At 30.8% G+C, this 13,660-nt stretch overlaps 1 protein-coding gene and 1 long non-coding RNA gene across 3 annotated transcripts; one reads left to right on the plus strand and one right to left on the minus strand.

The window, feature by feature from the left end:
- Positions 1 to 3,411: 3,411 nt before the first annotated feature.
- LOC104647380 (uncharacterized) lies at positions 3,412 to 7,240 on the minus strand. 2 transcript variants are annotated; one of them, XR_011221223.1, is made up of 6 exons: positions 6,445 to 7,240; positions 6,205 to 6,372; positions 5,110 to 5,466; positions 4,904 to 5,026; positions 3,879 to 4,002; positions 3,412 to 3,705 (listed from the first exon to the last, which is right to left on the minus strand). It is a non-coding gene; the product is annotated as an uncharacterized lncRNA (long non-coding RNA). The 2 variants fall into 2 exon arrangements; XR_741474.4 differs by lacking the exons at positions 3,412 to 3,705; positions 3,879 to 4,002 and having other exon boundaries at positions 4,627 to 5,026.
- Positions 7,241 to 11,367: 4,127 nt separating this feature from the next.
- On the plus strand, positions 11,368 to 13,483 carry STP12 (sugar transport protein 14). The gene is given in 3 exon segments (NM_001302907.2): positions 11,368 to 11,591; positions 11,842 to 12,794; positions 12,871 to 13,483. Coding segments are annotated over 3 exon segments (1,551 nt in total). The 5' UTR covers positions 11,368 to 11,449; the 3' UTR covers positions 13,327 to 13,483.
- Positions 13,484 to 13,660: the final 177 nt, after the last annotated feature.

A 13,660-nucleotide genomic window follows, 5' to 3' on the forward strand; every position in this document is an offset into this window, starting at 1 on the left:
GGTTACCAGTGTTTCACTTTTTGAATTTAGGAGAGTAACAATTTAAAGATGGATTCACAAGCACAATGAGGAGGCTGATAAAACAACATCTGATCTGACAAAAAAATATGATATGTATCTCCAGAAAAGTATTGCTTTGTCTTGCAATATGAACGTATGTTTTTTCTCAATTCAATAATAATTAAATGTATTTTATTTCAAAAAATTTAGTAGCATATATATATTTACAATTTCACATTGAAATTGTTGTTAAGGTGATACCTTCAACACTCGATATGCATGTTGCAACTGAAGGAGCAAAGAAGTACATAGTAAACTTGAACACAATGATGAGTAGTTGCGGGAGATTTCAACATTATGAAATACCATGTGGTCATGTAATCGCAGTTCTTAGATACAGAAAGTTGCATGAAGCAGATTTTTGTTCTGCTTTTTATAGCCTGAAGAATTTCAAAGATGCATATGTCATCCCTGTTGAACTTATCCCTTGCAAGAATACATGGGATACACCAAATTATATTTCAGAGCCTAAAATGATGTCACCGGGTCCAAAGAGAATAGTGGAAAGACCAAAACTTGAACGATGAAAAGGGTTTTCTGACGTGAAACTCAAAAGGTCAAAAATGACTTGCAGTAGATCCCGTCAAGTTGGACACAACAGAAAGACATGTTCAAATTATCCAATGATTAAAAAATGATATCTTGTGTATGTTGTTTTCACTGTTAGACACAATTTTTTATATATGTATTGTATTTTGGTATCATTAACAGTGAAACACACTATTTATAGATATGAACTAACGTATACAATTATTATTCAAATTCCATACATAGTACATAGTGATTACATGAATACTATTGAAAAACAAATTTCATACAAAGTTCATACAAAAATAAAATAAAATAAATCATACATCAATTAACATCTATTAACTATGGCATACGTAATTAATACAAAGTTTCATACATAATGATAAAATATTTTTCAACAAATATTTCAAACAATATGCATACATAGTTCATACATATTTATACGAAGGTGATAATATATGTGTATCAAAAAATATATGATATTTATCATACTCGAAATATAAGATAGTAAAAATGTGAACTAATTGTATACAATTATTATTAAAATTTCATAGAAAGTACATAGTGTGTCACGATCCAAAACGAGCCGCGAGTGGCACCCACATTTATCCTCCTATGTGAGCGAACCAACCAATCTAAACCCCAACATTTCAAACATAATAAATAGAAAAACAATGCGGAATACTTAAAACTCATTAACGAAATCAATAATCAACTTCTAAAACTCAAACTTATCATTATCCCCAAAATCTGGAAGTCATCATCACAAGAACATCTATCCTCAAATTACTAATTCTAAGAGTATCTAGAAAGCTAAAATAAATAAAAAGCTAGTCCATGCCGGAACTTCAAGGCATCAAGACATGAAGAAGAAGATCCAGTCCAAGCTAGAAGCGTTAGCTCACCCTGAAATCCGGTGTAATGAAGACTGGCTAGAGTTGCGGTTGAATTGAGGACGACGGTACGTTCGCTGTACTCCACAAATAACAAAGAAAGAAACATACAAGTAGGGGTCAGTACAAACACAAGTACTGAGTAGATATCATCGGCCAACTCAAAATAGAAAACAGTATATATCAGATAATATCATAAAATCAACTACAATACTCAACATGCAGCATTTACAATTACCATAACCCTTGGTCACAACACCAAGCACATCAATGAGGACTCACGCCTCCCCATCATACTCATTTGGGAAATAGGTTCATTAAATTGAGTATATTAACATCTTTCAAGATTCATTATCTTTATTTCTCTTGTGTCGAAACGTGACATTCCGATCCCCTAATACTACGTGTCGGTTCGTGACACCCGATCCCCTAATACTACGTGTCGGTTCGTGACACCCGATCCCCTAATACTACATGTCGGTTCGTGACACCCGATCCCCTAATACTACATGTCGGTTCGTGACACCCGATCCCCCTATTACTACGTGTCGATTCGTGACACCCGATCCCCCTATGACTACGTGTCGGTTCGTGACACCCGATCCTCTAACCTCATTCTTTCGTTCATCAAGCCTTCTTTTATACCAAGGCATCATCATTAACAAGAGGTTTTCAAGATTTAGGATTCAATAGTTTCATCATGTTTATTTCATCACAATTATATCATCACATCCATGCAAGCATACAATTAAGCATATAGAAGGGTTTACAACACTACCCAATACATATCATTCGCTATTAAGAGTTTACTACGAATAGCATAAAAACCATAACCTACCTCCACCGAAGATTATTGATCGAGCAAGCAAATTCCGCAAAGCTTTGTTTTCCTCTTCGTTTCTCCTCTCTCTCGATCGTTCTTCTCCCTCTCTCTGTTCTTTTTATTTTTCTTATTCAACCCTCTTTCTTTTACCCTAATTAGCATATAATTAAGTATAAAAGATGACAAAAGTAACCCACTAATTAATTTAAGGTTATCTCTTTTAACCCTCGAGAATTTGGATTATTAATATTCAACCACTAACTTTATAATTATAAGCAGGAATAGTCCAAAACACCCCTTAAAACAGTTAACAGAAATTCGACCCAGCCTGGGATTATGCAGTCTGTGACGGGCCATCGTGCCTGCGACGGTCCGTCCTGCTGAGTTGTCACAGAGTTCAGAGACTGAAATTTACTGAAGGGCCTGTGACGGTCCGTCCTGCCATTTCGTCACGAAGTTCAGAGAGTCGATTTCAGTACCCAAATTTTAGAAATCTAAGTGTTTTGGAACGAGACCCCCTCGACGGTCCGTCGTGCCCATGACGGTCCGTCGTGACCATGACGGTCCGTCGTGGGATCCGTCGTCTCTGCCAGTTTTTTCAGAAATAAAATCTGCTGCTCAAAACGACTAAACAGGTCGTTACATAGTGCTTACAACATTCATATTATATGGATCAACTATGTTTTTAAAATTTCTAAAATGTACAATGACTCCGCTGATATACAAATTGTATATAAAATGCATAAAAAATTCAAATACAATAATGATACAAAGTTCATACATATTTCATAAAATAAGTTCATAAATAATTCATACATATTTCATACAAAAGTTCATATTTCATACAAAGTTCATATATGATAAACTATTTTCAACATATTTTGGTACATGAATGTATTGTTAAATTAGTTAATATAAATTTGCAATATATTTCAAACAATATGCATACATATTGGATATATATTTATACAAAAGTGATAATATATGTGTATCAAAAAATATATGACATTTGTCATAGTCGAAAGATAAAATAGTAAAAATGTTGTGTTATATGTATAAACGTAGTAATCAGTTCATACAAAAATAAGGGTAACATTGATAAATTATATAAACAAAACTGAAATTCATATTAATAAAAAAACTGGAAAATAACATAAATTGTTATATTGTTAAAAAAAAAAACAAGAAGTTCAAAAAGAATGCAAAGTGTGCACTAAACTTTTTCTATTTCCTATTTCGTGGTCTTGGAGTGGGATAATTGGTGGTGTCCATAACTTGTTCTTTTTGCATGCGAGGTCCACCATACTTGCTGGTAACTGTACCTGTAACTTCACTGTCGCTTATTGCTCCCTCTTTATTCTTTGATTTTGCATAGTGTCAAAGTAATGTGACATACATCTAACGATGATATGTTGCATCGACATCAATATTAGACACATCAAAAAGTATCATTGCTAATATATTCAACAAAAAGAGAGGTGTATAGACCATAATCGCTGTATTCAATTTGAAATTAGAAAATTTTATAATAACTAAATATTTGAAATCAATATAGTATAGAGATTACATACTTGGAATTGTCTTCTTGTTGAGGAACATCTGTTACATGTTTGATTTCGAGAAGTTCGGGTTCAGACTTGTTTTGATATTCAGGGATATTGTTTGCATATATATCAAGTCTTTTACCATAAAACCCTGTACTTGTCAGAAATAATGGTATCATGGTTGCAAGTTTATCAACAACTTCTTTAACTAATTTGTTATGAACAACTCCGTCACTCATCGAATCGTATACATGTAGACATCTATGTTTGATTCGGAGTACAACAAGAAACCAATAAAATTTCTCAGAAACATTGACAGAGATAAGGACTTCGTCGATTCTGTCCCAAGCAATGTTAGCAAGCAGCTTAAATCCTCTAATGCACTAACCAACGTCGTGGTCGGGGGTAATTGATCTCAAGTTACAATCTGACAGTCTCCACTATTTCTCAATGTTATCAATCCACGCTATAAACCAACAGTCAACAGTGTTGTATGAAATTGATGTTTGAGAGTATTTTGCCTTCTTTCGAAGATAACACATAATTGTATTAATATGCTGTTACAACAAAAAAAATACATTCGATTTTTCATACATTGTCGTATCATATATACATCTATATAAGTACATGCACACATTGTATAAACATGTATATACATGTTTCATACACATTTCATACACACATAATGCAAACATAAAAACTATCTCATACATAATTCATAGATTAATAATGCACTAGTTGTTACTTAAATTCGTACATCAATTATTACACAAGATTCAAACAATTCTAAAAAAATAGCATTTATTACGTAAACTAAAATAGAGTTCAAGAAAATACTAATACAACATATGGGTATCAAAAATATACAATGTGGCTTTATAACTAATAAATAGCAGGTATATAACCTTTTACTCAATTCATGTATAGTAAAAGTTCATTATATACCTCAATACATACACAAATCATACAACATTAAAATACAACAATTCAAACATCAAGTAACATATAATTCAGATATATTAATCATAATATTGATTCAAAGTATGTCTTACCCCGTCCTCCTAAGGTCTGCCCTGTTGACTCATTATGTGAAAAAATCCTTTTCTGCGATTTTGGCAACGCCAAAGACCATTTGAAGATGAAAGGTATTTTTCACCTTTGTATATGCTGCTTTCCTGTGAATATTGCAATAAATTTTGTATAAGATTTGATATTGTTAAATGTAAAATAAAATAATATTATTTATATATATCTATACCTGTCACGCCTATTTGAAACATCTTTCATAACCCATTGGTTGAACTGGTCAATCATATAAGCTGGAACGTCAAAATCATTTTGACATGCGAATGGATGTTTGATTGGGAAGAATATTGGAACTCTTTTTGAACTGTTTTCGGCTTTCGACATCGAATATAAGGAGAAAATTCATATTTTCTGGGGTTCGTGTGTCTTTGTTGCACATCTGGTGTTGTGGTGGCGTTTAGAATCGGATCAAGTGCAATGATTTGTGTCATAGTAAAATCAGGGTAATCATCCAAAGTTGGTGATTTTGAAGTTGATGATCCAGATAAGTCGGCGATGAAAAAATCACCAGTTGACTTTTGAGCTTCATCTAGATAAGAAAAATCGTTAGCTCAAAACAAATTTGTAAAAGAACATACATGTCATAATATTTTATATAGCATACCATATGTGTTTGAAATGTGAACATATTCACCCATTGAAATCGAAGGTTGGTCCGTTTGAGGTTTATCAGACTGTGCAACATTTAGAGTGACGTCATCCTAATATTATTTTTTAAACAATATCAATATATTCTAATTTTTTTAAATAAATTAAATTAAACATTAGTATAATAGTTTCATTAGTATATAGTTTCACAAATATGAAAACAGTAATTAAACTAAATTTAAAATAACCTAAAATTGTAGAAGCAGTTTCATTACTATATAGTTTCGCATCAATTAATACAATATTTATACAATTTTCATACAGATGTTAAGAACAAATTTTTATATATTTTTAACATATCATTTTTGCAGTGCTCATACATGAATGAAAAACAAAGGTCATGCATTTCTACACAAAAGTTATACATAATTAATTAATTAATTAATTAATATATATATATATATATCGTGTTTGTCAATCTTATGAATGTAAGGAAAAAAATATTAAAATAGTAAAATAAAACATGTAATAATTATATTATTAAATTTAAATGTGATTGGAACTAACATTAGTTTTGAACTCTTTTAATTCCGCCTTAACCTGTTCATCATAGAATAATAAGTTTGATATGTATAATCTAAAATCTTAAAAATATTTTAATCGTAAATTTCATTTATACCTCTGCAATTTTTGCTTTCAACTCTACGTATTTTTGTTCAAAATCAACGCCCTGCTTTTCCGAGATTCCTTGCTCTTCAGAATCATAGTGACTGAGAGATTGATTTAAAATGGTTTCATCCATGACATTTAACTCTTCTTCAGTAAAAATTATATTTCTGAACTTTTGCTGCAGAAAAGAAAAATATGAGAATGTGTAGTAATTTAAAATTACTTTAATAACATTCAATAAAAAAATTACCTGATTGTCATGTGTTCTGAAATCATTTTCTTCAAATCATCAAAAAATAACATCATTTGTTGTCTTCCAGTTCAGGATACGCGGTGTGCGATCTGAAGCATGGATAACAATTGTGTTTTCAAATGGATGACAACACTCATAAACCATACCAACAAGGCTATATGGAACTGGCTAAACTTGAATGACGAAGGATTTTTTTATAACTTATAACTGCACGCTTTAAGTGTTAAATTAAAACACTCATTCCCCCCATGAAAACGTGGCATACTGGCCAGACTCAACTAAATCAAAATATAATTTAGGAATTGTTGTTTTTGAAGGGTCTGAAGCAGTCGGAAATGACGGAATGAAGTACAGCATTCCGATTTTTAAACGGTCATCCTCTTTCAAAAAGTTTTCCAATCTAAACTTGTGGTAAAAATTTGACTTGGGAACTTTGTCCATATCCCCAAAATTTTCTGAGATAAGTCTTTTTGAAATAAACGGGTCAGAAACAAAATAATAAATTGGTCCAGATTTCAGACCGGTTACAGCGACAAACTCTTTTAATCCAAAGTGTAACTCTGTACCATTTACGTTGATAACAAACATGTTATCTCTGTCATTTTCAGTTTCAAGAAGAAAACTATGGCGCAACAATTGACATTGAATTTTTATGTTATGTAAATCATAAAAAAAATTCAAATGGTGTTTCTCGTAAAAATTGTTGGAACTTATCTTGACCGAGGAAGGTCAACAGATTAGCGAACACATTCATATTGATACATGAAGACAAATGTGTTTGTACCTTCTTCTCCTATAAAATTGGTAAAACTAAATTAATACTTTTAACATACTACATAATTTCATAGGAAAATCATATATACACTGCTATATTAAATGGATAGTCAATTTAATTCATACACAAATCATACAAACTAATACATCAGTTCATACATAATTCATACAATATTAATACATATTAGATTTTAAAAAAAACTAATCTGTGACTTTCAAACTACAAATTAAAACTCATACAGTACCAATACATCAGTTCATACATCAAATCAAAACATAAAAAATACAGTGGCAATACGTATTATAATAGTCAAAATTATACGATATACAACATTAATACATCATTCATACACTGATATTCTAATGGACAATAAAGTTATTTCATACACATATCATACAAGGTTAATACATCATTTTATACAAATCATACAAATTGAATACATCGGTTCATACATAGTTCATGACAGTCAATGCAATTCATATACAAGTCATACAATTGGAATACATCAGTTCATACATAATTCAAACAAAATTAATGCATATTAGATTTTTTTAAAAATTACAACGTGTTCCTCATACAACGTTGAAATTCAATTCATACACGATTATACATAACTCATATAATATTCATACATAAAAAAATTGTCAAGTAAAATAATGAATAAACAACTATACAATACAAAAATAGCAACTCATACAAAACTCATTCAAAATTCATATATTATATGATTGCCAAATAAAATAAAAATTTAAACTCAACTACATATAATATTTTAACAAAAATTTTAAATAATTTTTTTTACTAAACTTGACAATTTGGGTTTCTTTGTGCATTTTATCTCTTATTCCTTCTTTGAGGACGTTCTTATCGATCGACCAATTTCAATACATTTTCATCTTTTATTTTTTAATTCATCAACATAGTCAGAATCTGAATCTGACGATGTTTGAATTTTTTTTCCCTTCCTCTTCATACTGCTTTCCTTTGCATCTTTTTTTTTTTGTTTTTTACAGTCTTTGATTTACCAGAACTGGCAGTCTGTTTTCCAGTTGATTTTTGCGTTTGAGTCTGTGTCAATATATTGAATGAAGAAGCATGAAAGTCATCATCTGATGACTTCTCAATCAATTTTCTACTTTTACTGGTTCTTCCACTGACTTTCCTCGACATTCTTCACGAACTTAACAAAAAGTAAAATAATTTATGAAGATGATGTGGAATGAAATCGATCTATGATGAAAATGGGATGAATCAATTCGTGATGGGAAAGATGATGGGTGAGGACGATTTAGGGATTGCTGGTGAATATGATGATGATCTAGGACGACTTGGGGAAGATACTTGATTAAGGCGTTTTGAGTAAGTTTGAAAGGTGTTCGGGTATAGGATGTAGTGGGGGTGGGTAGTTATTGGACAACGGTAAAGTAGGGATTTAATTAAAAATAAATCCCTAATATTTAGATTTTGATTTAAAAAGGTAACACTATAATTTAAACTTTAATTAGAAATAACTTATTATTTATTTTAAAACTGTAAAAGGTAACTGTAAAAAAAAGATAACGAAAAAAATTTATTATTAATATTAATCTGAAAAAAATTTAAGATTTTGTTTCAAAAAAGGTAACTGAAAGACTAAAAAAATATTTAAACATATTAATTATTATTTACATAATTACTTATAATTTATTTTTAATTAAATATATTTTTAATTGAAATGTTATAACTTGATAATTATATGCTATAAGTAATTTATTTATAAAGAGTGTGTTTATAACTTGATATATATGATCTTAAATGTGTATGGGGTGTTAATTTTTATTTTTAACTACACCTTTTGTGCTTATTTACTTATCTATATTTCCTCTTTTAGTTGATCCTATTTACTTGTCCATTTTGACAAATCAAAAAATGAAAAAAAATTATATTATACTCTCATTTAAACTTCTTGAAAAATTTTAAGTTTTAATTCATGTTTTTTGAAACCATAATTATTAAGGTAAAATTGTAACATTACTATGTTAATTATTGTTATTTTAATATGTGTGTTATTTCTAAAGTGGACAACTAAATAGAGATGGAGGGAATATAATTTAACTTAAATAAATTCTCTAATAGAAGAAGTTATTTCTTTTGTGCGGGTTCATTCGATTAAAAGATTTATCAACTCTTTTATTTATTTATTCAAATATTTTTGTACAAATTCTTTACTTGTTTTAAATTTTAATTCAAGTTATTATCTTTTCAAAATGATTCAAGTGCTTTTCTATAGTTAAATCATATTTTTTTCAAGTCTTAATCACTCTCAATTTGCTTAATGTGTTTAGTAATTTTTTTTCAAATATTTTTATTTACTTTTTAAAGTGTTTTTCCAAAAGTTAGTCAAATAAACCTTTCAGCTATAACTCCGCGTTAGCTGATATTTTACGTGTAAAACTTTTTTAAAATGAAAAATAAGAACCTCTTACCCTTTCTTTGAAATTTCGAAAGAATTCACTAGCTTAAATCTTCTTGAAATTAATTAACATTTTTTTGATTTTCCTTTAAAAATAAAGAGTACTTATTTCAGAAAAGTTGAAACCAATTTTGGAAAAAAACAAGTTTTTTTCTCTGTAAAAACACACCATGAAACCTTATCTATTTGTGGTGTACATTGGATAAGGGTAACCTTGTTGACTTTTTAATATCCAACTTACAATTTCTTATCTATTGTATCATCAAGACAACCATTAACTGAGACTATTAATTATAACACAACTACTTTGTTTTTACTCAAAAGTCATAGGTACGTCCATTACACTGCTAAACTCAGTATTAATAAAATATAACGATCTACCTAACAAAAGATGTATTAATCTGAATAATTTATGTCTATTACAAGTAACTAGCAATGAATATTTTATGAATACCACATGATACTTTAGATAACTTAAAAAGGAACACTTTTCCTTTCATCTTTGACAGAAGAATCACAGAAGTTATGGGATATTCCCTCAAAGTTCATTGACAGAGTAATTCAAATTTGCATCAGATAAATAATGCTTTTAAAAAATAAAAAAATAATTATTTTATTCTCTTTAATCCTATTTAAATAAAAGAAATTATTTTGTATTCTTACATTCTTTTTGCTAATATTCCTATTTTTTTTAAAACTCCCTTTGTATTTTCTTTCTTCATAATTTTGATTAGTTAAAATGATAGTGTGACGAAAATATGAATCAATAGTCAAAATGTATTGAACAGAATTAAGAATATTATCCTTATATCTTCTTAAACTTTCAAGCATTACAACAAACACATTTAAGCGTGGACCAAATTATCAAATTCTTGAATTAGATTCTATAATTCTAACTCTGTCTTTATTTAAAATTTGTCACTTTTTTAACTTATAAAATTATGTTAACCATTCATATAACGATTGCCTAAGAAAGGATATTTTTCAATGTTAAATTGATAAAAATTTACCTCAAACTAATAATTGACAAAAAAAAAGTAAAAAAAGAATCATTTATAGAAAAATTAAATAATAATTTCCATATAAAAAAGTATCAAACAAAATAAAATATTAAATAAATATATATGACATTTAATTAGATTTTAGACATCTAATTAATATGAAGGTTAGGTATCTCAGAGTTTTGAGTAAAGTAATAAATTATCAAAACATATCACATCCACACAAGCGTCATTACACGTGAATAATAAGGGAAGGTTTGTATATCTACTTAGATACGAAATTGTCTATGTTAGGAAACGATTTACGCTCTAACGTGAAATTTTCAACTACAAATTCATATTTAGTCAAACTCCAATAAAGATATCGAACATCGATTAAGAAAAAAAAAGAGAGAGAGAGAGAAGGTTAGTATGTAGTCAGTTAAGACTGCCAGCAATTTTCTATTGTTAGGACAGTTGGGTCAACGCTATAGACAAAAATGGTAGGAGATCAAAGCAATACTCCAACTTGCCTTAGAAAATAAAGAGAGCAACGTACATAACCAGCCATATATTTACATTCCTACCCAATAATTAATATTTTATCCGTTTTTATTTGTCTTAATCTATTTCCTTAAAATAATTTAAATATTTTTACTTTTGTGACAACTGAAATAGAGATATTATATCAAACACTTTGACTAAAAGAGTGCAAGTGGATGTAGTAAAGATATGCATAAATAGAAATACATTAGTTTCTACATTTTTGAAAATCAAACAGAGAAGAAGAACAGTATGGCTGGTGGAGGATTTAGTGATGATAAAGGAGGAAAAAGAGCTCATCTCTATGAGTATAAGATAACTGGCTATTTTATTTTTGCTTGTGTGGTTGCAGCAATGGGAGGATCTCTATTTGGCTACGATCTCGGTGTTTCTGGTGAGTATTAATCAAAAACCATCTTTTTTTTCCTGATCTGTTTAGGAATGTATTTCTCAAGTCATTGTTCGAAAACAACGAGACACCTAAATTTGTTACTAGATGTACAAAATACAAAGGCTTGTAGATATCAGTAAATTGATTTTTTGTGTCTTTTGCTTTATGAATCAATTAGTCAGATAGGCCAAAAAAAAAAAAAACACTTGAATTGTAGAAAGAAAAATTCTGATTCTAATTTGTGGTTTTTAAGGTGGGGTGACTTCCATGGATGATTTCTTGAAAGAGTTTTTCCCCAAAGTGTACAGAAGGAAGCATGCACATCTCAAAGAAACTGATTACTGTAAATATGACAATCAGATACTCACCTTGTTTACTTCCTCTTTGTACTTTGCTGCACTTGTTTCGACATTTGGTGCTTCACATGTTACCCGCAACAAAGGGCGTCGAGCTAGTATACTTTGTGGAGCAGTCAGTTTTTTTCTTGGTGCAATACTTAATGCTTTTGCAAAGAACATTGCAATGCTGATCCTTGGTCGATGTCTTCTTGGAGTTGGCATTGGATTTGGCAATCAGGCAGTCCCTCTGTATCTCTCAGAAATGGCACCTGCAAAAGTTCGAGGAGCAGTTAACCAAATGTTTCAACTCACAACTTGCTTGGGGATATTGATAGCCAACTTCATCAATTATGCAACTGATAAAATTCATCCATGGGGATGGAGATTATCACTTGGCTTAGCCACAGTTCCTGCTACAGTTATGTTTATTGGTGGGCTTTTTCTACCTGAGACCCCAAACAGTCTCGTAGAACAGGGTAAATTACAGGAAGCAAGACAAGTATTAGAGAAAATTAGAGGTACCACAAAAGTTGATGCTGAGTTTGCGGATCTTAAAGATGCAAGTGATGCTGCGAGAGCCATAAAAGATCCATTCAGGAATCTCCTCAAGAGGAAAAACCGTCCCCAATTGGTAATAGCAGCTTTGGGGATCCCAGCATTCCAACAGCTTACCGGCATGAACTCCATTCTTTTCTACGCCCCTGTCATATTTCAGAGTTTAGGATTTGGCTCAGGAGCATCATTGTATTCATCTGCTATAACCAGTGGTGCACTTGTTCTAGCTACATTCATTTCAATGGCTTTTGTTGACAAGTTTGGAAGAAGAGCTTTCTTTCTGGAAGCTGGAGTTGAAATGATATGTGTTTTGGTAATTTTCTGCTTTGAAATTCTTCCTGACAAGGCTTTCGTTATAGCATATACTTGACTGGAAGTTTGTTTCACAGGTAGCGGTTGCTGTTACTCTGGCTTTGAAGTTTGGAGAAGGTGAAGAACTCCCAAAAGGAATTGGCATCTTCCTTGTAGTCATAATCTGCATATTTGTTGTCGCATATGGAAGGTCTTGGGGTCCCTTAGGTTGGCTGGTGCCAAGTGAACTATTTCCCCTGGAAACAAGATCTGCAGGACAGAGCATGGTGGTTTGTGTCAATATGATCTTCACTGCCCTCATTGCACAATGCTTCCTTGTGTCTCTCTGTCACCTCAAATATGGAATCTTTCTGCTGTTCGCGGGCTTGATATTCATCATGAGCTGCTTCATCTTCTTCCTCTTGCCCGAGACAAAGCAGGTTCCCATAGAGGAAATATACTTGCTTTGGCAAAATCATTGGTTCTGGAAAAGATACTGCACCCCAGAAGAGAATGAACATGGTTTGGACGCAAAGTCTCTACCTCCAATCTAAGAGAACCTGGATTCCAGAGAAAGGAGATAGGCATTTGTTCCATGAGTGAATGAAGTGGACATTCTTCAAAGATTATACTACTACTACTAGTGTAAACACAATGGATTCCTTCAGGAATGAAAACTATATGAACATCTTATCTCTTCATGTTTTTCAATATGCTCTCCAAATATCAATTTTTTAGCATGTGTAAGTCTTACTCAACAAAATTATCATATCGCCACGTGTAATTGAGCCTATTTATGGGTTTACAAGTTATCAAATGGCAGAAATACTTGAAGAGAACCAGCATGACTAAAAGAACAAAAAGGAAAGACAGTATATTGACATATAT

The sequence above is a fragment of the Solanum lycopersicum genome, chromosome 5 (genome assembly GCF_036512215.1).
Source record: "Solanum lycopersicum chromosome 5, SLM_r2.1".
NCBI lineage: Eukaryota > Viridiplantae > Streptophyta > Magnoliopsida > Solanales > Solanaceae > Solanum > Solanum lycopersicum.